At 34.4% G+C, this 27752-nt stretch overlaps 2 protein-coding genes across 5 annotated transcripts in view; both read left to right on the top strand.

Moving 5' to 3' along the window:
- LOC128208001 (poly [ADP-ribose] polymerase tankyrase-like) overlaps window positions 1-5268 on the top strand; it is a 49775-nt gene extending 44507 nt beyond the window's left edge. For all 3 annotated transcript variants that reach the window (XM_052911246.1, XM_052911248.1, XM_052911247.1), the window contains exons 51-53: window positions 385-477; window positions 764-896; window positions 1647-5268. In XM_052911246.1, the coding sequence (XP_052767206.1) occupies window positions 385-477; window positions 764-896; window positions 1647-1795 (375 nt within the window). In that variant the 3' untranslated portion in view covers window positions 1796-5268. The remainder of the gene's footprint in view (window positions 1-384; window positions 478-763; window positions 897-1646) is intronic.
- A 4349-nt stretch (window positions 5269-9617) lies between these two features.
- The window catches only part of LOC128208060 (gephyrin-like), a 32142-nt gene continuing 14007 nt past the window's right edge, over window positions 9618-27752 (top strand). Inside the window, exons 1-9 of one of the 2 annotated variants that reach the window (XM_052911374.1) lie at window positions 9618-9724; window positions 11157-11232; window positions 11555-11612; window positions 12859-12951; window positions 13327-13421; window positions 14286-14352; window positions 14755-14862; window positions 19567-21148; window positions 21640-27151. In XM_052911374.1, the coding sequence (XP_052767334.1) occupies window positions 9673-9724; window positions 11157-11232; window positions 11555-11612; window positions 12859-12951; window positions 13327-13421; window positions 14286-14352; window positions 14755-14862; window positions 19567-21148; window positions 21640-23114 (3606 nt within the window). In that variant the 5' untranslated portion in view covers window positions 9618-9672 and the 3' untranslated portion in view covers window positions 23115-27151. Of the gene's footprint in view, window positions 9725-11156; window positions 11233-11554; window positions 11613-12858; window positions 12952-13326; window positions 13422-14285; window positions 14353-14754; window positions 14863-19566; window positions 21149-21639; window positions 27152-27752 lie in introns of those variants that run through there. The other variant, XM_052911375.1, reaches the window with a different exon arrangement.

Raw genomic sequence — 27752 nt, forward strand, 5'->3', positions numbered from 1 at the left:
TTTTCATATCACTGCCTTGCTACCTCCAACATCCACTATCACAGGGGCTGAATTCACAGAGGTGTGGTAGTGTTCAGAACTTATGATGATACATGGAGTCTGTTGGTTGGCAGCATTAACTGTTTTAGCATTTTTGGAGTTCATTTTGCAAGTAGAATTGAAACTGAATCTGCCTGTTCATCTCAATGAAATATGATGTAAACTTTGTAATGTAATGGGAGAATTTATTTTAAATGCTACCTACAAACAGGAATGTATTGTTTGGAAGTTCTGCATCATAAGTATATTTTTTATTGAATTTAAAGTTGAGTACTGGTTATTTTTGAGCCGATACTATGTATGTCTAATTCATTTGTGTAAGAGCTTTTATGTTTTTGTTTTCAGGGCATCTATACAGCGGACACATTCGATAAAAGTTCAGGCTACTGCAGCAATTACAGCTCTAAGTCAGACATCAAATGTGCTTTCTTGTGTGAGGTAAGCTCTAAATGTAGTTTTATGTTCGCAATTATGTTCTTCATATATGCAGAGCTTATGTAACGTTCAGTACAGTTTTGTGATTCTACTTATATACATGCATTAACTTCAATGACTGTATGTACTGTAGGAATACTGATTGTGAAGTCAGATTTTAACTGATTGTATTGAATCTGTTGTCGTTAATGGACTCGATCCTATAACCTCTTTCGTGAGGTTAAGACAACTTCATGACTACACCACTCTAACCTTTTGTATCAACTAAAATGTCTTTGTGTATCTCTAGGTGGCATTGGGTAACCTTCGGGAGGAAGTAGACAACTCTGGCAAGCTGGACATGATCCATTCTGAATACAACAGTCTCCTCATACACGGCCGCACCTTCCCCAAACAGTTCTATGATGTCACTCTGCCATATGGTAAGAACTTTAGGGCTGTAATTAGAAAGCAGATGTCATGTCTCCAGGAACCCCCAAAAGTGAATTGGTTGCTTTTGATTGTTGCTTCATCTGTTGTTAGTATTGATACTCCCAAGTAGTAGTATTGATACTCCCAAGTAGTAGTATTGATACTCCCAAGTAGTAGTATTGATACTCCCAAGTAGTAGTATTGATGCTTCAAATTTGAAGTCAGGAAAAAAAAGCCAGTTTTGCTAATGTGAAAGGGTGCTTTAACTCTTTTCACTCCCATTGGGGGCCTTAAGCACTCCACAAACCCATTGCCAAAATGGTTTTAGCCCTTGCCAAGTCAATCACATCCCTAAACTTGCAATGAATAGTATGAATGAAGAAATTGTTAGCATTCTGTGAAATTTTCTTATGAATTTTTTTTTTCTATATCTAGGCATTCTATGCCTTTATCAGCAGGCCCTGATTTATAAACTTAGCAGGCTTAAGAAGCTTATTTCAATTTGCCAAAATACATACTTTAATATGATTTTGATAGATGAAAAATGTTTTTTTTTGTGACAAGCATAAAGAAAGTTCCTATCTAAAGTGTAAAAACCCTTAAAGAAGTAAATGTTGCGCAAATCAGTGAAAAACAAATATAGTGAGCTTAACTTAATCCTGTTATAAGGGACTTAAGAAGTGGGTAAAAGAACAATCAGGAAGCAGTTTTAATTCCTGATATTTACATTTGCTGTCAGTGTTCTAATTCCCTGATTACAGGAGCTGTAATGCCAGCCGGGTACACAGTTAGTGCAAAGAAGTGGATGTCACCTGAGGGAGAGGTGAACCGCTGTGTCCCGTACAACGAGTACATCGTACAGGACTCTGAGCAGATAGCCCTGCGATACCTCATACAGTTTGTGGACTAGAGGGTGCTGGGCTTGTGGGCTCAAGGCTACTGGGCTCCTTCGGCTTTTGGGCTAGTGATTGCAGGGCTTTGTTTTGGGGTTTATGGGTGAAAAAGTGGGGGAGACCGTTTACAATGGTTAAAAGTGTGTGACTGTAAAAATGGTTGTCTTACTGGTGGTTTTAAGGTTGGAATTGTTTTGTTGATATGATATTTGGAACCTGGATAAAAGATACCACAAAACCAAGATATGATGTAAGGTTGATTTTTAGCAGAATAAATTTCTGTGTTCTTGAAAAATTAAGAGAAAATAATGGCATACTTAAAACAAATTGAAATTGTTGCAGAATTAAAAATTTATATATAATGTGTTTCTACTTGAACACAACGTCCCAATACATAACTTGAGAAGGACCTCTGTAAATACCCTTGAGGCAAGCATATAGAAAAGTTTTATCCTTGTAGATAGTCATTGTATATAGCCATTTTCCATGGTAAACATTTGTAGATTATTTTTCTGCTGACTAATGAAAAAAGTGTTTAAAGCATTACATAAAACATTGTCATTTTGTGAAAGTACCTGTATAATTACGGTTTAAGTGAACGCGAGAAATTAATCAATGGTGAATTCTTTATAAATTTGTCAGTTGTCTTTATTGGTAATAGACAAATTACATACAGGTATAGCTGTTTATATCTTTTTCACTTCCATTCATGTCTTTATTTGGTGTTTATTGATTTGAATTATTGAATTCATTATCTTGACATGTGTTTGTATGTACTTTTCTAATGTACATGTGTTTATTGGTCATTTAAGAATCATAATGGAGGGTTTTCTGAAGCATTGTCATAGCCTTGTTATCGTTGATTTTGATTTGCGAAAACTTAACATTCGCAAGGCCCATAACTCTAGCTTTAATGATTTTAGAGTTGCGTCCATTGTGCGACTTGGAAATAACAGACCAGCGTTTGTGTTCACCCGGCGTTCGTGTTCACTCTTGTTTACACATGTAATTTTCTCTTTATGATTAATTTCCCATAGCAAAACCCTAGGACTTTAATCTACATGTATGTCTATATGTCATTCTATGGTCAGATTTGTTGTCTATGTTGAATATTGTTTACAAGGGAATGTTTTATTATACATGTAGATTTATTGTAGCTTTTCTCATATTTTTCTGTTAAAAGATTTATTTTGGTTTCATATTTTACCGTACTTATCTTCTTTACATGTACATGATTTGTGTGTATTGTTAGTGCTTTATGTCTGTTTCTGTTGCATAATTTCGCTTTATTTTACTTGATAGTGCTATTTACTGACCCCTGGCCCCAATTTCTCCAAACGTCTTAACCTGAACAGGCTTAAATAGCTTATTTCAAGATGCCTAAATGCATACTTTAAACTTTTGAGGAATAACATATGGTTTATTGTAATTATCATAAAGATCAATGCATATTTAATGTCTTATAACTCTTAAAGATGTAAATATTAAGCAAATTATAGAGAAAAAAATAGTGAGCTCTGCTTCATCCTGTTTTAAGGGACTTAAGAAGTTTCGGGAAATTTTGGTCTGGGCAGGTATTCACAAAATGTCTTAGGTCATTTTCTTACTTAAGTCAATTCTTTGATTTTGTTATTGTCAAATTCAAAGTACTTACAGTATATCATTATTGTATCATAAAAGTGTGTGTATTTTAAATAAAGCGAGATAAAGTATTTTAGAGTTTGGTAAGTGATATCATATGACCAGTGAACTTAAATTAGGAATTTGAGTTAAGTTAGAATATGACTTAAGATGTTTAATGAATACTGGCCATGTTGTAGGACCATGTACTCTTGATGTGTCTTGCTTAGTATACAAATCATAATATAGGGTTGACTGCACCAATACTGTGTTCCTACTCTCGGCACTTAAATAAAAGATTGATACTTTGATGTCATTTTGACTGACACGTTTACATCTTTATGATAGTGAACGTTTAAAAGCCGTAGTTTCAAAACTATAGTTAAGGTCACTATATTCACATTTGGGGATTTAAACAAATTTACCAGATGATGTGTTCGAAGATCAATATACTACATTATATGTCTAGGCACGAGTGACACCACACGACTGCTGACAACAGATCCCAGTTTTTCATACTTGCACTCAAAAATTAATGTTTTATGGCTTACAGTGTTACAAACACTTTCAAAAAATGAGTTTGTCCGCATATAGCATCCATTTTTGAATGTAAATATAAAAAACTGCCATCTGATCTTTTGTCACCAGTCTTTATCACTGGTTTCCAGACATTTCAGAAGTTGTCAAAAAGGTCATTCTGTGAGAGTGCAGCTTTAAGATGAAACCTATGTGTGTTGTGTAGTCAAAATTATATGTGACTTGTCTATGCTTAAGAGTATATGTCTAAATGTAGCTGTTCTGCCTTAAAAAGGACTGGTTTTTTTATCAAATGTTGGTTTCCATTTTCTTAATGCCTTCTTTCACCAGAATGACTTACATTTTCTATTCACTTCAATTATGTATTCTTAGTGATATTACAAACAAATCATGTGGTAAGAACGTTTGATTGTAGTGACAATCTTGCAGAGTAAAAATTCAGGTTTTCATTTCTTAGCTCAGGCTCAAATTCCTCGAAACTTCTTAAGCTTAACAGGTTTAAGTAGCTTATTTCAATAAGCCAAAATACATACTTAAAATGAATTTTGATGAATGAAAAATGGTTAAAAATTGTGATTATCATAAAGGTAATTCCTATCTAAAGTATAAAAACTCTTAAAAAATTAAAGATTACGCAAATTATTGAAAAACGAAAATAGTGAACTTGGCTTAAACCTGTTATAAGGGACTTAAAAAGTTTCAAGAAATTTAAGCCAGCTGGCTTTCAGTTTTCTATAGTGTGAACATTTTAGTGCAAAGCTTGTTATATGTACTGTGGATTTAATGTTGTGCATTTATAATGGCGTGGGCGAACTGTGTAAAAATTTATTTGACCCAATAATTCTGTCACAAGATCTCTGTATTTGGCATCAAAAACCAATATCAGGTCATACATGGGCTCACTGCAAGACTGGCCTAACACTGTATGAAAATAGAGGAGTTATGTCAGTCTTGCCATGAGCCCTTGGGCTGAACTCTATTCATCATCATCCATGCCTTACATGTATGTAATTATTGATTCAGATGTCTTATTGTAAGAAAACATTCACATAATCTTGCACATGGTTTAATTCTGTATTATTGAATTATGGATCTTGGCCTGGCGGTGCAGCACTTGTGGCCGGGATTGAAAACAGCATGATTTAATTATGCCCAAAGATCATTTACTTGTAGTAGTTAGAAAGGAATTAGATATGTTGAGATTAAAAATGAAGTATATAGAACCAGACATGAAATAATTATGTTGCATGATCACATTGTGTTGATGTATTCATTTGAATAAAATCTTAATGTAGTATTGTAATTTGTGAACTGATCAAATAAATCTAGTATATTACAATAGTAAATTGTTTTTTCTTGCTACATGCTCAGAACAGGTATGTTCTCCTGGATTATATTATGATTATACTATATCATAAAACATATTTTTTCTCTCCTGATCAATAGTGTTTGTCCCAATTTTGTTTGTTCTCATAACTCATCAATCAATGGAAGGATTTTGATAGAACTTGGCACAGATGTGCACCACATGTTAGCATTTTAAGCACAATCTTCTTCCAGTCGTGTATTCGGGTTGGGCATCAATCTAATGGCCATAAGTCTATGTCACACTTTGGCATCATAAACCAAGTGGCCAGTAGTCAATGGCACACTTTTGCATTATAACCACAATGGCCAGCGGTCAATATAAAGCTTGGTCATCAATCCAATGGCCAGAAGTCAATGTCACCCTCAGTCATAAAGCAAATAACAAGTAGTCAATGCCACACTTGGCAATCATTCACCCAAAGGCCAGAAGTGGATGTCAAACATATGAGGCATCATAAACCAAGTAGCCAGTAGTTGATGTCACACTTGGGCATCATTAACCAAATGGCCATTAGTAGATGTCACACTTGAGCATCATAAACCCAGTGGTCAGTAGTGGTCAACACACTTGGGCATCATAAACCAAGTAGCCATTAGTAGATGTCACACTTGGGCATCATAAACCCAATGGTCAGTAGTGGTCACCACACTTGAGCATCATTAATCAAATGGCCATTAGTAGATGTCACACTTGAGCATCATAAACCCAATGGTCAGTAGTGGTCAACACACTTGGGCATCATAAACCAAGTAGCCATTAGTAAATGTCACACTTGAGCATCATAAACCCAATGGTCAGTAGTGGTCACCACACTTGAGCATCATTAATCAAATGGCCATTAGTTTATGTCACACTTAAGCATCATTAATCAAATGGCCATAAGTTGATGTCACACTTTAGCACCATTAACCAAATGGCCATTAGTTGATGTCACACTTGAGCATCATTAATCAAATGGTCATGAGTTGATGTCACACTTGAGCATCAGAAGCCAAATGGTCAGAAGTGGTCACCACACTTGGGCATCATTAACCAAATGGACATTAGTTGATGTCACACTTGAGCATCAGAAGCCCAATGGTCAGACGTTTGATGTCAAACTTGGGCATCACAAACCGAATGGTCAGTAGTGGTCACTACACTATGGCATCACTAACCAAGAAGCCATTAGTTGATGTCACACTTGAGCATCATTAATCAAATGGCCATTAGTTGATGTCACACTTTAGCATCATTAACCAAATGGCCATTAGTTGATGTCACACTTGGGCATCATAAGCCCAATGGTCAGAAGTGGTCACCACACTTGGGCATCATAAGCCAAATGGTCAGAAGTGGTCACCACACCTGGGCATCATAAGCCAATGGTCAGAAGTGGTCACCACACTTGGGCATCATAAGCCCAATGGTCAGAAGTGGTCACCAAACTTGGGCATCATAAGCCCAATGGTCAGAAGTGGTCACCACACTTGGGCATCATAAGCCAAATGGTCAGAAGTGGTCACCACACCTGGGCATCATAAGCCAATGGTCAGAAGTGGTCACCACACTTGGGCATCATAAGCCCAATGGTCAGAAGTGGTCACCAAACTTGGGCATCATAAGCCCAATGGTCAGAAGTGGTCACCACACTTGGGCATCATGAGCCCAATGGTCAGAAGTGGTCACCACACTACGGCATCACTAACCAAGAAGCCATTAGTTGATGCCACACTAGGGCATCATAAGCCCAATGGTCAGAAGTGGTCACCACACTTGGGCATCATTAACCAAATGGCCATTAGTTGATGTCACACTTGAACATCATTAACCAAATGGCCATTAGATAATGTCACACTTGAGCATCAGAAGCCCAATGGTCAGACGTTTGATGTCACACTTGGGCATCACAAACCCAACGGTCAGTAGTGGTCACCACACTTTGGCATCATTAACCAAATGGCCATTAGTTGTTGTCACACTTTGGCATCATAAGCCAAATAGGCATTAGTGGTCACCACACTTGGGCATCATTAACCAAATAGCCATTAGTTGATGTCACACCTGGGCTTCATAAGCCCAATAGGCAGTAGTGGTCACCACACTTGGGCATCATTACCCAAATGGCCATTAGTTGATGTCATACATAGGCATCATAAACCCAGTGGCCAGACGTTTGATGTCACACTTGGGCATCATTAACCCAATCGTGCCAGAAGTCGATGTCATACGTGGGCATCATTAACCCAATCATGCCGGAAGTCGATGTCACACGTGGGCATCATTAACCTAATGGCCAGAAATCAATGTCGTACTTGGGCATCATTAACCAATCGGCCTGAAGTCAATGTCAGACTTTGACATCATAAATCCAATAGCCAGAAGTCAATGTTACTCTTCGACATCGTTAACCCAATGATCAGAAGTCAATGTTACATTTCGACATCATTCACCTAATGGCCTGTAGTCAATATTACACTTCGACATCATTAACCCAATGGCCTGAAGTCAATGTTACACCTCGACATCATTAACCCAATGGCCAGTAGCCAATGACTACTAGCCACTGGGTTAACGATGCTTAAATGAAACATAAACCTAGTAGCCATGCAGTAGTAAAAGTCACACTTGTGCGTCATACATCTAGAAGACAGGGGTCAATTTGGGAATCACATACCCAATGGCCAGAAGTCGACGAATCATAGTGTATTATCATGCATCGGGGTTATCCGATGATGTTCAAGCAATAACTTTGGGGAGCGAGTAAAATCGGCCCATTACCAAATCGGCCTACAACCAAACCGGCCCCTAAGACGTCTCGGCCCTGCCATTTCGTCCCCTTAATTCACTTGACTCGAGACGTTTCGGCCCTTTACTGATTGTCAACAGAGACATTTCGGCCCCTTATTTTGAATATAAAGAAAAAAAATAATAATTTGTCAATTTTATTTCAAAAGAAGTTGTAAATGAGATCTATAAATGAACAAATAGACAAATATTCATGGAATACGATACTCCGATACTCGTATTGGGCATCATATAAATTGTAGTTAGAAAGTTACAATGTTTCTACCGCCATGTATGTATATATGTTTTGTATATGACCTCATTAGCCATGTGTATGGTATGAGCAAATAAACGGCGTTTGACTTGACTTGACTTGAATACATTGATAAAAAATCATTAAAGTCTAAATTTAAACCCTTATTTTTGAATATAAAATGTTAATAGATGTAAGAAAGTATTTTGTGACTGTGAATATTAATTGATCAATAAAGTCTTCAAAGAAAAATTGTCTTTGAACAATGCATTCTTTGCCAGGCGAACTGTGGGTGTTGTGGGTGTGAAAAAGACATTCAAAGACGTGTGAATGAAGTGTCTTTAATTTGTTAATGTTCTTAAAAGTTGATTAAAGAAGATTTAAGTAATATAAACAACGTCTCATTTCAATATATATATATATATATATATATATATATATATATATATATATATATATATATATATCATATCATATATATATATATATCGTTTCTAAAGACAGGTACCATTTCTTTTAAACGTTTTGCTGTGCTACTCTAATTATTTTATCATGTATTAAAATATCTATAAATCTAAATCAAACGTCAGTGCGCACGGAGCTGGAACGTCATTTTCGAAATTATGTTATGTTAGCATACAATTTAGTGCGATTTCTGAGAAAGTACAATTATTTAAAAATGTCAGTTTATAATCTATATATATATCCGTTTTCAAAGAAGAAATAAATAATAATAATAATAATAATAATAACTTTATTTAAAGAAGGTAACACATTAAGACATAGGCATCATATTATAAACAAACATAACACACGACTTATTTACAATGCGGCCTTCTGAAAGAACATACACACGCACACACACATAAATGCTTAGAATGAAAACGTAAGCATAAATTTATGTTATTTCAAAAGGGTACGTATTAAAATGTTATACGAAAACATAAAGAAACATGAATATAATACATTAATTATAAGATCAATGCCGAACAATACATCAATTTGTACCTAAAGGTTAACAAATCGTATCATTAAAATTTATTAACTGAGTAAGTAGGACAGTCACACATGTATTTAAATATGGAATCGGTGCAAATTTGCAACCATCATCATCATCATCGTCATCATCATCATCATCGTCGTCGTCGTCGTCGTCATCATCATAATCATCATAATCATCATCATCATCATCATCATCATCATCATCATCATCATCATCATCATCATCATCATCATCATCATTATCATCACTTTTGACACCGTTTTTATTAAGACCGATTTGACTAATTTTAATCGATTACCGAACGTGTTTAATCAGGCCAAACCGATCAAGTTGAACCGATGGGGTAATGGCGTCCGACCAGAGCTCGGCTATAGAAATAAAAGTTGGCATTTTAACAGGTGATTGCCCGTTTTGAATGAAATGACAACAACATTTTAAAGAAAAATAAAGTTTTATTTTATTAAAATCCGAGATAGAATGTGACATACAAAAACGCAATTCGTGTTTAAGTGCAAAAATGTTTAGTGTATTATTAAGTTATTTTGGTATCCATGAAAAATCCGACACATCAAAGCTTAGACACCACTTACTAAAATTCCTAGATATGCTATAGTCAATTGACCAATTTGCACGCAGATAACATTGATTTCTAGTCCTTTGCAAACCCTCAACACAATATATGGGAAGAAAGCTCCACTTGTTTACTAAGCATTACTTTTGTCTGATTAGACAATTTTAGAAAAAAGCGGGATATTTTTCTACAAAAAAATAAAATTGGTTGAACAAACGACTTTGTATTTGGTAAAATGACTATTTCCGGTGTAAAAGTACAAATAATTTGGTGAAAACCTGTTGCATTAAAGCTCAGAGTCAGACATCACTAAATAAATTTCTTGTAAAAAAATTATATTCTGTAGTTATTTTACCACTTTGCACGCAAGATACATGTAGCATTGATTTCTAGTCTCTCACGACCTCCAAAAACAATATATATTTGAAGAAAGCTCCACTTATTTACTAAACATGTAACAAAATTAGGAAAAATAATGTTTATAATTGTTTAAAATAAAATAGGTTAAACGTTACCACTGTGTATTTGGTAATTGGTTAAACGTTACCACTGTGTATTCGGTAAAATGACTATTATCAGTGTATGAGTACATACAATATAGTGAAAGTGTAAATGAAAAAAAGTAGATCCAGCATGTTCAGCCTGTTTTGAAAGTACAAACCACTCGGACTCCACTTCAACTCCTATATAGATGAAAAGTAGCCAATGGCCTGAGATGGTATAACTGTGCTTTGAATCACTGCCATGTTTATTGAAAGAAATATGTCCTGTAACAATGAGTAGGCACTTCTGAATTGGTGTAATTTGCCTTAAAAGCTTACTGTTCTTAGAACATATATCATTTCAATAAAGTTACCTGAAGAAACGTATTTAATATGGACTTCAATGTCACTGCCCCATTTGACTATAGGATCATCTGATCATCATATCAGCAGCCTCAATATTGAGAAAACAAATAAAGCCATTAGTTCTATTAAATTATTATTATTGTTTGTTTAAATAATGTGTTTGTAAATGCTAATGACTCTTTTTTAAAGATATCCTATTCTAACTCACTTGATTAAAACAAATAAAGAACAAAAAATGTAAAACATTTTTTTACCTGCATTCTATGACACAACACATACTCATATAGAATCTCAGATTTAGCTCAGGACCAATGATTGTGAAATATAATTGTCACAAGGGATGATCTCGAGCGGTGTTGAAAATGAAATGCTGTTATCAGGATTGAAAAATTAGTTTTTACTGTTTTCCAGTAAGTGACAGTTGCCATGCCGGCTCTGCAGAGGACGCCAGCGGTCCAAACCTGAAAAGCCTCACAACTACCTTGCTGTAAGTGTACTGCTTATTTATCGAATAAATGAGTTGAATCTTTGATCTGAAATGTTCCCTTTTAGAAAAAATCTGTTTTGTTTTGCCTGGAAAGATTGCAAACTACTTCATTTCACATCTGAATTAAGTTGAAAATAAAGAGCAAATATACAAACTGTTATAACTTTATGTATGGTGATCTTTACATTTTTCGATTAAACAGAAGAGAGTGTATTTGCATATGCACAATCCAAATAAAAATAATTGTGTTTGGACTGTGCTACTAGTTTCAATGTTCTTGTTTGATACTGGTGGTTGCATTGTTTTACCTTGAATATTGCAGAAACAATGGTGTGATAGCTAAACATGCGGTAGTTCCTGACGATGTGGACCGAATCAAGGTAGGACCATTAAAAATCATATTATAAAGGGATAGATTCATAAAGGTTCACTTTTGGCATTGCAATTTCTCAAAAAAACATTGTTTGGCTTTAAACATATTTTTTCATGGTAAGATATATGGCCACCTTCAATTTTTTCTATTAAATTTGCGAAAAATGACAAAATTGCCATTTTTCACCTATTTTTAGTTTAATTTTTGAAAGTTTAGAAGAGCTTCTACTTACCCTAGACTCGGCATCACATATTGGTTTAAGTTTGCATGTGAGCACCTTTAAGTCATTATCTCAGCAAATACATCATGTAACTATTTACAAGGGCTCCCAACAATTCAACCTTTTTAATTAATCAAGTTAGATAACTCTTGCATTAATATAAAGTTTGCCCCTTTATTATTCGAAATTCTGGTTAATGCTTCTCATGTAAGCACATATTACATAGTCAATTACTCAGCGACTACTTGACGTATTGCATTGAAACTTTATACAATCAAGTATGATAACTCAATCTTGCATATTATTGCAAATTTTGCCCCTTTACTCAAAAATATATACTGGGTAAGGTTTTGCATGTACGGTAATCTAATTTAACAATAATCCATGCATGTTCATCAAACTTTGCAATCATGAAGCTTAATAGCAGCATATTTGTCAAGTGCACTGTCTATGTGACAGCTCTCGTTTTATCAAGTATTTGCAAATTGCTTGGTGAAATAAAATATAGCTTTCAAGCACCAAAGTTTATTTCCTATTTTTTGGCAAAATTGCGGGCTGAAATTGAGCTGTCCTGAACAAAACCCTTTGCTTCAAGATATTCTGAAAATTCCATGCCACCAATAATTTGGATAAGTGTCAACCAAAAACAAATTAGAATATAATGTGAAAGTTCTATTGATCATAGCATTTATATAATTATTAATTTATGGTATGGGATGAACATTTAATAGAAAAGTTAGAAGGTGATGGAATAAAGATAGAGTCATAAAATTTGAAATAAAGCCTTAGTTAATCCTAAAAAAATGTATACTTATTATTGTCGCAAGTCCACCAATTAAAACTAGAGGTTGTCCTATTGAGCTTATTTTAAACATGGACAAGTATTGAATTTAGAAGTAGCCCTGGACTGGTAAAATGTACTTGGGTATTTTGGATTTAATATAGCAGGGCATGTTAATAAATTGTGATGCGAAGCACTAGTGCAAGCTTTCAAGAATTGAAACAAATGTCATCATTATTTATGCTTTATCAGGCCAAGCTGCTATCCTGGAGTGATGTGGAACACCTGAACATTGTGTTCACGACAGGAGGCACTGGTTTTGCACCCCGCGACAATACCCCAGAGGTAACAACTATTCTTTCTGCTTTCTTCATTTCACTTTGATTTTCACTCTCCAGAATAACGCATTCCAATATAAAATGTGTACAATTTAATTGTAAAAGTCAATAACATTAAATATTTGCTAGATTTTATTTAGTTTAACATGACAGCTTTCATTGTTGAACTGTATTTAGTTTTCATGAGCCATGCACTGTTGATTCTGATGTTGAGTCTTAATTGCTGATCTTTTTTTATTGATTCAAACATATGTTGATTTTCTGATCAGTTTAAAAGGATGGATAGTTCAGTCTGCTCTTTATTGATGTTGGTACATGTATGGAATTTATGAATTAGATACTTATTCTTTCATGTCAATCACACCCTCATGTTATTTTGTAGGCGACGAAATTGGTTATAGAGCGTGAAGCCCCTGGTCTGATGGTAGCCATGTTGAAGGCATCACTTGATGTTACGCCCATGGCAATGCTATCAAGGTGGGTCTTATGTGTAACACTAAATACACTACAAGGTTGAGATTGGTGTAATGGAACAGGGCCTGTTTAAATACTGATCGTATTACACAAGATCGTAAATTTCTAGGTGTACAACATGTAGCTCTGTTTTTGGTGTAAACGGAATTCAATAAAATATCGTATGGACATTTATTGCATAGCTTCTGCCTGTAAAATTGTCAGTGAACCCGAGCACTCTTAAGCATCGTTAGGTTTATGACTAAGATATCTTATTGAAAAGGGGCCCAGGTGTGTGACTCTCACCCAAGAGGTCAGGGGTTTGAGCTCCATCTGGAACTTAATAAAGTCACAAGTACTTGTCTCATCCCCAGATAGATAAATCTTTGGGCTATATAGGAGTTTGTTTGTTGCATCCTATCACTCAAACCATTTAAAATCATAGTTTAATGTAGGTGAGCATTGGAAGTTGTGCACCTTGGGTTTTGTTTGGCATTTCACTGTGTCTAACAAGTTATAATACAAATATTGACTGAGTGAAAAATATTGTGTTGCATGAATCTCCAAAAGTATATCCCTTCAATAATTTAAATTTCATAACAATTTTGGTAAGCACGGGCAGATGTGCATCTGGGATTTTGTTTGAAATTTTATGTTCTTTATTAAAAACAAGAAATCTCACCATAGTTGAATCAGTGTCAGGGGGTATTCATCACTCCTGTGACGTCTCTTATTTATTTCTCATTGATTTCATTTTATTTATTTCACTGCAATATCTAAAGTATTTGTCATGTGGCTTCATCATGTTTAATGCATCCGATCATTACCTCATACAGTTATTTGAACATTGATTTGATTCATTGTATACATGTATAAGTGTTATTTCAGACCAGTATGTGGCATCAGAGGCAAGACAATCATTATTAACCTGCCTGGGAGTAAAAAGGGCTCAGAGGTAATAAATTTGTTTTATGATTCATTAGGTTTAAAGCAGCACTCTCACATTGACCATTTTGAAAACCTAATTTTTTTATCTTGAAATGAGCCAACTATTTAATGAATGTCTGAAAACGAGTGATATAAGACTGCATTAATCTCAAGACAAATAGATCAGAGGTGTTCCAAACATACTGCCTTCATCAGAAAATGAATGCAATTGAAAGAATATGTGGTCATTTAAGAAAGCCTAGTAGGAGTGTAAATAAAATCTTATAGCCCTAATGTCTTATAGCCCTAATGTTATATAATGTAACACAGCATTATACAAGTCAGTCAGTACAAAGCTAAACATGAATGGAGCATTTTCTCATCTACTTGTATACTTGGAAGATTTCATGTGACTGTCCCAATGTTTCAGGAGTGTTTTCGGTTTGTGTTACCGGCCCTGCCGCATGCAGTGAACCTACTCAGGGGAGACGTGCAGCAGGTCGCCACGACACACCGCCTCGTACAGGGGGAAACCTCGGTGAGTGCCGTACTGAATGGCAGAGCACGATTGTCTCCCTTGTATCAGTTTCCCTATTACGCTGTACCAAATTTATTCTACAATTAGCGTCAGGTTACAATTTTAATAACCTACCTACCTGGTACGAAAAAAATAGGTCATGAGAAAAGCAAGCAGTCTTATAGATTTTTGAATACATCTTTTTACAACAGGCTTTAAGCAGATATTGCCATGTAACGTAATGATAATGTCATATGCATTTGAAGGTCCATATACTTTTCATAGTATTTTCTGCTTTTATTGAGTGGTTTTTATCATTTTTGACTCGGTTAAACAATTATTTGGCACAAAATATATTTTCTACAATTCGAGGGCTGAGACCTAACCATTTAATGATGCTTAATGTAGAATCAGTTTGGTATGACCTTATATATATAGCCAAGATATTTTTACATTTTGTTTGTGTTGGGTTGTTGTGTAAATAAGAATAACCCTAAAATTGGTTTATTTTCACTATGAACAGGGGTTCTACAATTCAGAATTAATCCTTAAATGTGTATTGAGAGTTTTTTGGGGGGGTTTTACATGGACGTTCGCATCAATAACAGTAGTAAAAACCTTGAAATGAATATAAATGACTTTGGAAACAACTTTGAATGGAGGCTTAATCTCGTTTTGGGGCATAAATACCTCATATGCGTTTTGTTCTACAGAAATAAAATTTATTCCTAATACTTGCCATCAACATATTTTAAGTCCTTTGTTAAAGTTCTGAACAATGTATAGCAAATCAACAATTCTTTTATTTGAAACAGTGTTACATGATGCAGTGGTTTTTCCAACTATGGTAATAGAGGAAAAAGGACCTTACTCAAAATTGGGAAAATGATGGCGTTTTATGTCAGTTTTGTAATTTCTATGCCAAATAACTCATATAAAAGCCCTTAAACTTTGTAATATTTAGACAAGTTAATGACAGTTGAGTTTGTGTTAGTATGTTAAAATAAGTACCAGTCAACAGGTACCCCATGGTATATGCCCCCTCTTTACAAAAGTGTCATTTAATTCCTGAATGGCTGTAGTCTCGCTCATTTGTTATTATGAAAGACATTTAGGCTATGCCTATTTGATAATATGATTAGTTTTCATTGGGCAGATTGAGATAGGTTTTCAGCCCTCCAAATGAAAAACTGAAGATTAGACTTTTAAAGCTTAGTAACTGCAATGATAGTTATATGAGTCAACAAATGTATCATACTTTTATAGAAATTCAATTTCTAATTGTATGGAACTGTAAAATTATATGAAGTTTCCTTTCAAATTTTTCTTGAAAAAAATATTGTGTCATGGGTGATTGTATATACTTTTGTTGCAAAGTAAATAAGAATGTTTTTCTGTCACAATTTGTTTTTTGTTTCTGTCTGGTAGGAAGCTTTTAAAATAAGAACCCTAGGCTAAACAATAAATTAATTTGATAGGAACTTAAGCTACGTAAAGCATATTGAAGCCGAAACTACTCTTGGGATGCATTTACTAAAGTGCTCGGACAATATGTTTGAACCATATTATAATTGAATTCTATTCTTGTTCATTTATTTCCTCAATTTTGCCTGTGGGAATTGTTCAATATAAACAATGGACTTTTGTAAAATGATATTGGGTAATTAAGCTAGACAAATAAGGGCATTAATTGGGGTTCTATTTAGAAAAATAATTACAGCGGTTTAAGTTTAAAGGCATAAATGATTGACTGCAATAGCTTCCAGGAATGGAGGCTGGTTATTTTATGTTCCCTACAAAACTTGTGTCCCTAGAAACTGATTGTAAATAGTTTAATGATCTTTTGGTTTGTTCAAATGATTTATAGTTTTTTAAGATACCTGATATACAAATATGTGAATTTCGCATGCCTGGTGACCCCATATTGTTTTGGTAGCATTTAAAAGGGTTAATGTGCAGAAAACATAATTGCAAACAGTGATACAGCAAAGAAGTTTTTTGGCCTTCAGAGGTTCAGAAATATGGCATTTACCTCATTATATACAATTTCAGATGAAATAAAGTGCAAATATACAAACTGCAATAGCTTTATTATATGTGACAAAAGTGTCTGACAAAATACCATTTCATCAGTACAAGCAGTCTGTCTTATAATTTGTGACAAAAATGTATGACAAAATAATACATCGCAAGTATTAGCTGGTCTTTGTTACAAAAGTTTCTCCCAAAATAACAAATCACAAGGACTACCACGATGTCTTACATTTTGTGACAAAAATGTCTGACAAAATACCATATCACAAGTACTAGCAGGTCTGTTTTATAATTTGTGACAAAGTGTATGACAAAATAATATATCACAAGTATTAGCAGTCCGTCATATATTTTGTGACTGACAAAATACCATATCACAGTTCTGTTTTATAAATTGTGACAAAAGCATCTAACAAAATACCATATCACAAGTACTTGTAGGTCTGTCTTTAAATTTGTGACAAAAGTGTCTGACAAAATACCTCATTAAAAGTACTAGCAGTCCATCTTATGATTTGTGATGAAAGCGTCTGACAAAGTACCATATCACAAGTACTAGCAGGTCTGTTTTATAATTTGTGACAAAAGTGTCTGACAAAATACCATATCACAAGTACTAGCAGTCCATCTTATAATTTGTGATGAAAGTATCTGACAAAGTACCATATCACAAGTACTAGCAGGTCTGTTTTATAATTTGTGACAAAGTGTCTGACAAAATACCTCATTAAAAGTACTAGCAGGTCTGTTTTATAATTTGTGACAAAGTGTCTGACAAAATACCTCATTAAAAGTACTAGCAGGTCTGTTTTATAATTTGTGACAAAAGTGTCTGACAAAATACCTCATTAAAAGTACTAGCAGGTCTGTTTTATAATTTGTGACAAAGTGTCTGACAAAATACCATATCACAAGTACTAGCAGGTCTGTCTTATGATTTATGATAAAAGTGTCTGACAAAATACCATATCACAAGTACTAGCAGTCCATCTTATAATTTGTGATGAAAGCGTCTGACAAAGTACCATATTACAAGTACTAGCAGGTCTGTTTTATAATTGTGACAAAGTGTCTGACAAAATACCATATCACAAGTACTAGCAGGTCTGTCTTATGATTTATGATAAAAGTGTCTGACAAAATACCATATCACAAGTACTAGCAGTCCATCTTATAATTTGTGATGAAAGCGTCTGACAAAGTACCATATTACAAGTACTAGCAGGTCTGTTTTATAATTGTGACAAAGTGTCTGACAAAATACCATATCACAAGTACTAGCAGGTCTGTCTTATGATTTATGATAAAAGTGTCTGACAAAATACCATATCACAAGTACTAGCAGTCCATCTTATAATTTGTGATGAAAGCGTCTGACAAAGTACCATATTACAAGTACTAGCAGGTCTGTTTTATAATTGTGACAAAGTGTCTGACAAAATACCATATCACAAGTACTAGCAGGTCTGTCTTATGATTTATGATAAAAGTGTCTGACAAAATACCATATCACAAGTACTAGCAGTCCATCTTATAATTTGTGATGAAAGCGTCTGACAAAGTACCATATTACAAGTACTAGCAGGTCTGTTTTATAATTGTGACAAAGTGTCTGACAAAATACCATATCACAAGTACTAGCAGGTCTGTCTTATGATTTATGATAAAAGTGTCTGACAAAATACCATATCACAGGTACTAGCAGTCCATCTTATAATTTGTGATGAAAGCGTCTGACAAAGTACCATATTACAAGTACTAGCAGGTCTGTTTTATAATTTGTGACAAAGTGTCTGACAAAATACCTCATTAAAAGTACTAGCAGTCCATCTTATAATTTGTGATGAAAGTATCTGACAAAGTACCATATCACAAGTACTAGCAGGTCTGTTTTATAATTGTGACAAAGTGTCTGACAAAATACCATATCACAAGTACTAGCAGGTCTGTCTTATGATTTATGATAAAAGTGTCTTACAAAGTACCATATCACAAGTACTAGCAGGTCTGTCTTATGATTTATGATAAAAGTGTCTGACAAAGTACCATATCACAAGTACTAGCAGGTCTGTCTTATGATTTATGATAAAAGTGTCTGACAAAGTACCATATCACAAGTACTAGCAGGTCTGTCTTATGATTTATGATAAAAGTGTCTGACAAAATACCATATCACAAGTACTAGCAGGTCTGTCTTATGATTTATGATAAAAGTGTCTGACAAAATACCATATCACAAGTACTAGCAGTCCATCTTATAATTTGTGATGAAAGCGTCTGACAAAGTACCATATTACAAGTACTAGCAGGTCTGTTTTATAATTTGTGACAAAGTGTCTGACAAAGTACCATATTACAAGAACTAGCAGGTCTATTTTATAATTTGTGACAGAAGTGTCTGGCAAAGTACCATATCACAAGAACTAAGAATCCATTTATGCATTGGTATGAAAGTGTCTGACAAATTAACTATCGTATCACTTGGGAAAGGGTGTGTGGGCAAGTTCAAAAAAATGACTGTGCCCTGAATTGTCACCATTTCAGTGTAAGACTTGAAAATGAGCCCTTAATGAAACCAATATGTGTGCTGTGTTATGAAGTGCATTGGGGTAAATGTTGTATGTTGTGAAAATCACATTGACCAATGAGAGTTTGAGTGTTTGACAAATTGGTGCCTCTGTATATTTACAGACTCTGAGAAGTGAAGCTAGTGGCCCTCGTGAATCGAAAAGAACATACGTACATAGAACATCACATTCACAAACTGTTCATCAGAATCCCCATCAACTGACTAAGTCCCTATCAGGGCATTTCGAACCACCAAAATCACCACGTCACGTGATGAACCAAAGTGAATTGCTGCAAAAACGCCAGAGAGACAGCAGCATCGGTAAAGATGATGTGAATGACATAAAGCGGCCTCGTACAGGGGCAGAGAGGAGTGTATTTGCCGTCCCGGTGTGGGGAGGCTCCAAGCACTTGCACCAAGCTAGTGGTAGTAGAGTAGATAAATCCAATACTCATTCAAATGTGCAAAAAGATCTCAATGAAACCCAGTCTCATTCCAACAAAGCTCAACACAATATCCGTCCATCCAATACTCAAAACATTCCAGATAATAGCAGTATTTTTATCAATCAAGTCTGTGATAATGCAAATGCTGTCAATCAAAGTCCTCCTACTAGGCTAAAAGACAGCACTGAAACATCATCAGTAAAAACATCTCATATAAGTTCTGAAAGAACAGCTGACATTGACAGCTCTAGTAAAAAAACTGAATCCTACAAAGACAAGTGTCCCAGCACCCCATATACACCATTTACGGATGCGGACTACATCTGTACATACACTCCTCTAGACCTTTTGCAACATCATGATGATACTGATGTGGACATTGATGTAGCTCAAGATGGCAACAATGATTCAGTGACTGCTGATGATGTTGGTCATAAACTTGATGCATATATTCAATGTATGAGTGTTTCCAGCGTTGTTTCACATTACGAGGACATATCAGATGATGAAAGTGATAATGTGGTGGAAAGATCAGCCCTGAAAAAGGATGAAACAAGAAAAAGTGACGAACATATTGAGAACATGACGAATATAGTTAATCAAGTTTCCCTTATGGAGGATCTGAACAATATGCCTGTACATGACGACCATAGCCCCGAGTGTGTTGAAAGCCTTTTAGATATGGCTGACAATGCCGGGGAGTCTGGTCAGAGTACTACTGAAAAAAAGCATGAAGGAACTGATGTTGTTGATGATCATGATAGGAAAACTGATGAAGAGCATGATAAAGAGAACAGTAAGGCTACTCGGGCTAGGAAAAATAAAGCGTGGAAACAGAAGTATAAGATAGCCAAGAATATGAAGGATAAGAGTAATGCTCAAGCTAAGAAGCAGCATTGTAAAGATGGCATGGTTTGTTTTGCTCAAGTTGGAAAAAATGCAAAGTTATGGACCAAGGAACATCCATTGATTCGAGATATTTATTTGAACAAAGGCAAGCGAGAAACAAAGAAATCATTAGTTGAAATGAAAAGGCAGAACTCAGCTAAAAACATCGATAGCTACATACGGAAGGGGATTGTAAATGAACGGAACAGGATCGATGATTACTTTGAGTTTACTGAGGAAGGTAGAGCTAAACGACAGTTATTGGAAGAGTATGAGGCAAAAGATGAGTATGTGGTGAGCTGGTACATGTGGTGTCCGGGACATGGCAACTGCCTAAGGCGATGTGGTGGATACGGAAAATGTGTGCCAGGTAGATGCTCACTCATGCTGTTTTCTGTTAACTATTAACATACAATTTATCTAAGATTTTCTTTTCTTCATATCTTTTAACACTGCTTTGATGTTCAGTCTGTACAAAATTGTAATATATTGTGTAAATTACTTAGAATTGAGACTTTAAATAATTGCATATCCATTTAATTTACAATTTTATTTGTTTTCTTAAACCTCTTACCATTCAAAAGTCTGTAAATGTAATACTGTCAAAACCCGTCGGCACAATATCCCAGGGACCAGCAAAATGCTTTGAGCCTCACGAATATCAAGCCAAGCCTGAATGCTTACACAGAGTAAAAAAAAATCGGTCTTTTACATCCAGTTTGAGCCACCTAGGAAATCTAGCCAAGCTATATCGAGCCATTCGGGTTACGACTGTTCATTGTTGTCTTCTACATTCAGAGACTAATTATCTTTTTCCTGTAGATTGTTAGACTGAATTCTGTTCATTTTCTCCATCCATAGGTTGTCCTGGTAGTCGGCACAAGCAAGACCGGCACAACTGCTCCTTCCTGCTGTGCTGGAAGCTTTACCTCAGTGACCTAGACCAGTGGCGCATCAAATTATCCGGGAGCCATGTCCCTGTTGACTCCGGTGTTACGTGGGTGCCCCCTCACAAGACTCGTGTACGCATGGACGAGGACACATGCGATGCCATCCTTAAATACTCAGAAAAGGAATCATCAGGAGTAGACATTCAAAAAGCCATTGCAGCAACAGAATCTTCATCAGCTCGCACCATTCCATCAAAAGTTAAGATCAGCAGGTTTCTGACTCATCATAAAAAGAAGGTATTGCAAAAGGAGAGAGAATCTCAAGCGTTATTGGACTCCATGGCAACTGATATTCCATCCGTGAGTTCTTCTTTAATGAGCCCTTACAGTTATGGAGAACTATTAAGCGTATCCAGTGGAGAACCACACAGTGTAATGAGCATGGAACCATCCAGTGTTTCAAGCTATGACCCACACAGTGTCTCCAGCGGAGAACCCCAAAGTGTCGACTACAGTGAGCCGCCAAGTGTTGAGATATCTGAGCCACCCAGTGTTGCCATAAACGAGCCAATGAGTGTGGCCTACTCTGATATACAAGAACCAGCTAGTAACTACAGTTATTACAGCGATCTGTCCAGTATTAGCGATCCCCCGAGTGCATACAGTGAACCACCTAGTGTGTGCTTTACTGAACCACCGAGCGTTTACTATGCGCCTTCAAGTATTGATAGCCAGGCACCTCTCAGTGTGGGAACAAATGAATACGGACCACTCAGTGTGGGATATAGTGAACCTCCTAGTGTTTGCTATAGTGAACCACCGAGTGTTGATACGTATGATCCTCCGGATGTGAACTCTGACGTTAATATAACAATCAATGAAGACCCGTATGCCAACACCAGCAACACAAGCCAGGAAAGAAGTATGGAATCTCAAAATTGTTCTACGATCTCAGACAATCAGACAGTCACATCAAGTTACCCTGCAAATGTTTTTACCTCAGAATCTTCCATACAAGCTACAAGTGAAATTTATGGCCATAATGACAGTACTGCATCTTTCGCGGATAATAACTCCAATACTAACACAAACAATAGTTATAGTACTTCAGATCTCACTCAAAATACCATCCAGCAAGTTTTCAACCAGCAGACAAACATTTTAAACATTGTAGATTCACCAATGAACAACCAGATCGGAATCATTCCTCAGAGTGCAAGCATTCCCTTTGTGGGAACCAGTGTTGGAATGATGTCACTTCCCCTCTCCCAGGTTGCACCAACTGTTTCCTGTGCTGGTACCCAGCTCCAGTTTGTACAGCAGATTGCTGCACCTTCAGGAGGGATGCAGGTGCTGGGGATCGGACAGGATGGAATGCCTTGTTATGGAAACTTTGGATATTATGTTTGCTCGGAAACTCAACCACCAGATGTTGACCCACCATGAATGAAAACCAGTGTTATATCATGAGTCTGAACCTTTTATTATTATGTTTACTTTTATGAAGTAATTGACCATCATAATGCTGTTTTGACATTGTTAAGTCTGTATCAATTTTGCTTTCTGTTGAAATGATGATCGCATTTTTGAAATGAAAGATTTTTTTGCATCAAAATAGTATTTTTGAATTGGTATGGAAATAGGTGCATTTTAAAGCAAAACACAGTGGCCATTGGTATTGCAGATGACAATAAGGTTACTTAAAAACTGTTCATGATTGTTTTTAATGATTGAACTGTTTTACAAGTGCAATATTGTAAATGATGTCTTACCAATTTCATGTGCCATGAATTTATTTCCAAGTTCACAACTTGTTTACATTTGCAAGGATAGATCATAGCCACTTACAGTAATGCCTTTGAGGAGGCATTTAAATTTTTGTGCTGTTTTATTCTATTGTTATTTACATGTATATTTAATTTATCTTTCATTGTTTATAGAATACCGAAGGCTGGGACGAAATTATCTAGTCAGAAATGTTTGAATGTTTTCAAATTATGACCTTAATGTGTTCATTTACTGCACAAACTTGGGATGTGAAAACAATTATGAAGACATTTCATTATTTAATACATGTATCTCAGTATATGGACCTTCGGTGCTTGTATTTTGAAGATGTGTTGATGTTACAGTTAATACTCTTGACACTTTTTCGTGCCATATCATAGAAATTATAATGCAATATTTGATATAGTGTGAATTTTATACTCAATGTGTTTATATTTTTGTATTTTATATAAAATTAGATTGGTTGTTATTTGAAGAGTCTTCTTACGTGTTGTTATTTTGTAGAAGTTTTTTAAAATATCAAAATATTGTGCAATTATTAACATTTTATATGATAGATGTTTTTGTTTGCTTTTTATATGTGTATTTAGATATTTTTAGAGATTTGTTTTAATGTGCTATTAATATTTTGATAAAAAATAAATAAATTTTGTTTTCAATTAAAAACCATTAAACTTGCCTTTATCAAAGATCTGAGTCAGTTTTATAAATCAATTTATTCATTTGATGTGAATATAAATACTGGATATGGTATTTGTTCACATGGGCCACAGTCTTCTGGATGTAATGCAAATAAAACTTTGATAACTTTGAAACTTTATAAATTACGATGAACTTATTGTGATATTGAACTTGAACATTTTTTTTTCAATTCCTTTTTTAAATTTTTTTTTTACTGAATTTTCTTGTTATGATCAAATATTTCTTGATTCTCTTTATTAAATGTTAACAAATGTGTAATTACTCCAGAGTAAAGCTATTTTGGTTTGAAGCATTATTATATAAGATCTTAATTCACAGTGACATTAATAACATCTTATAAAGTAGGTGTTTTTAGATTCTTATTATATGCATGTTGAGATATTGATGGCATATACATTTCAGAAGTGCTAAATATATATATATTAATCACCAAGTTATGAAGTATGTTTGCAATAACTAGCTTGCCTTTACAACAGATCTGGGTCCAGTTTATGATATTTCATTCATTTGTTGTTCATATCAATTTAACTTGTGTTATCAAAACTCATATTTTTTTCATTTCATCTTTTGTGCCATGATTTTTTTATAAAGAGCTGGGCTCCCTTCCAAGAAAGTATTTTAGTGGTAACTTTTTTCGTTACAACTTTTCTTTTGTAACATTTTTGTTTAGAAACCCTACAAATATTAACTTTTTCTAATTTCGTTTTCATATTTCTAATACTAGCTTCCTTTTCAACTTTAATACAGGCCTTTGCTTAATTCACACAGATTAATAGCAAGCAATCAAACTCTTTTTTAGCTTGTCTGATTTTTGAATAAAAAAGTTATTGTTTTTGCCTCTGTGTAGTCAGCATTGTTGAGTGCAAAATCTTTAACCTTGATCATAGTAGCTCAAAAACAATTCGAAATGTTCACATGAAACTTTGAATGATACATATAATGCTTCTTACTAGCCTTTCCCTCTATCCGCTGTATTATTTCATTTTATTTTTTTGTTATTTTTCTTGCTTTACTGCTACTTTGCTCAAATCTTAATCAAAACTTTAGTTCATGTTACGTTTGTATCTTTCAGATAATCATTTTACTTTATCTTTCTTTTAAAATTATTTTGACAATCTTCGCAGTGTAAAATCATTTTGTAGTTAGTTATGAAACACCGGTTATAGTGGTTGGTAATCTTAGTTTGTTAAGGATTTATTTTTTACATCAGACGAAATAAAATAAAATTTATTGTTATACTCAATAACTTCAAATACAGATATCCTTTTTTCTGATATTAATTGTTTTTAAAGTAGTTAAAGTTGTAGATATAGTTTGTTTATGTTTGTGTTTTAAATGTACATATATATGATAGTCACCATGAGCCAGTTGAACTGTGTTCATGTAGTTGACTTGATAATATTCTTACAAATACCTCACTTTTTGTTAGATTTAGATATTTGTATTGTTGTTAAATTGTATGCATAAAACAGTAGTTATACTGTATGAATACTTTCAAGTTTGTGTTGGTAGTTTATGAAATTATCAGCCAACTTGTTTGTATGATGTTGCTGCATTTTATAGTTTGTTTTGTTACATACCGGTATTGCATCGAATGACACAATTGTACTCACTCATGTTGTAGGTTTATCATATATACCATTGCATGGTCAAATTATTTTTTTTTGGGGGGGAGGGGGGCATTTAAAGCCATATATATATATATATATAGAATTATTAGACAAAGGGTAACGGGGCCATTTTATCACAAAGCGTAGCATATGACTGAATTTTCGAAACTTGGTTGTAACACAATTTTTTTTCAAAACAAATAGGTTAAAGATTACACTTATTTTTTTCATTTTATCCTTAAAAACAACAATCTGTGTAACAATCTGTGTTTAGGACAGCGCGACCCTACCTGGCAAAACCAAAAATTTTGTTTGACCCTAGTTAAAAAAAACAACATAATTTTCTATAGGCATTATAAGGTAAAATGAATTATTATTGTTAATTTGATTTCTGACACTTGCCTACTATTTATTCAAATTTTTAGATCTTATGATATTTTTGCAAATTCTTGTTGACAAGATCTGTGGCAATAGTTTGTATTTAGGTGCCTTATTTATGAAAGTACTCGAAATTGGTACCAGGTAGAGATACATCCGTAAATCCTGATTTTAGTTCTGTACATTTAAGATTATCATTTTGGTTCACCTTTTAAAAGATTTTAGGAATTATTTTATTACATCTAAAAGGTATAACCTTCAGAATCTCATTTTGTGCCATATTATACATTAGAATCTCGATTGAAAATGTTGTGTTTAAATAGCATTTACGTCTGTTACAGTAACAGTTATTAACTGTGTTGTTATGATCATTGTTTTAGATCTTCATGATAATTTTAAATTATCGTAAGTTTCAGTCTTTGAATTTAACAGTTCAGTAATATTTTATAATATACAAATCATTTTGTACTCACTGTTTGAATAAATGAAAATGTCTAGAAAAAATAATTAAAAAAAATGAAAATAATGGGTCAAAATATTTCCAACAATCTCAAGATTAGCCTCATTGAATACAAAGTAGTAAATATAGAAATTATAAATGTGGATATTATTTTAAAATTATCTAGCATAAAACAACTTCTTGAATACATTTGATAAACTAATAAATTTCAGCAGGTTTAGATATTTATTTGACTGACTATTTGTTACAGTGTTGAATTATTTGACTGGAATTATGTTAAAATGATATACTGCAATATTACTGCAATACCTAGCCTTGACCTTGTTGTAAACATGGTAAAATCAAGGTTGAAGTTATTGAAGTCATTGGCCTTCCATGACATGTGTTTATTTTTGTATAAAACTCTATTGAGGACTAATAGGTAACGTATGAGGAGCTTTTTATATGGCAAACTCAAATGATGTTACCTTTTCAGTTTTCTAGAGTTTTGAAAATTTTATAAAAAAATACAGAAAAATACAGAAATAAAAAGAATTTGAAATACATGTATAGTGTTTGTTTTTGTTACCAAATGATTAGGTATTGTACTCAAAGTTTAAGCCCAATTTCTGTGTAACCATGTTATTGTAAATGTGTTGGAAGTATTTTTGTCAAGCCATTGTCCATGATTTGAGAGATCATGCAAAAACACAATTATAGATGTGTAGAAACCATAAGCTATGATTGATATTCACCTTGCCTTTCCATGTTGGATGTTTTGATCACTGGGTGTATATGAACAGTCATCCATAAATAGTTTGAACCATCTCCAATAAATGCATAGAACCAACAATGTTGAACCTTTGGCACAGAATTCCTATCCAGAATCTTGACTTGCTAAAAGTTCAGGACTGTTTTTTTTGTCAAACAGTTCTAGCTGGACCTGGACAGGCATATTCTCAGACACTCATGCTTTTGTTAGGATCAGGGAAGGTATCTAGCCAGACACTGTGAAAGTGCTATTCAAGTATTGGAATCAACACGAATCCCTGTCATACACTTAAGCTATATGTATCAGGGTAGGTATCTTGCCAGACTCTGTGAAAGTGCACACTTGTCAGACACTATTTAAATGATATTGGGGTCAAAATAGATCGCTTGTCGGAC

This window comes from Mya arenaria, chromosome 11 (genome assembly GCF_026914265.1).
Source record: "Mya arenaria isolate MELC-2E11 chromosome 11, ASM2691426v1".
NCBI classification, from domain to species: Eukaryota; Metazoa; Mollusca; class Bivalvia; order Myida; family Myidae; genus Mya; species Mya arenaria.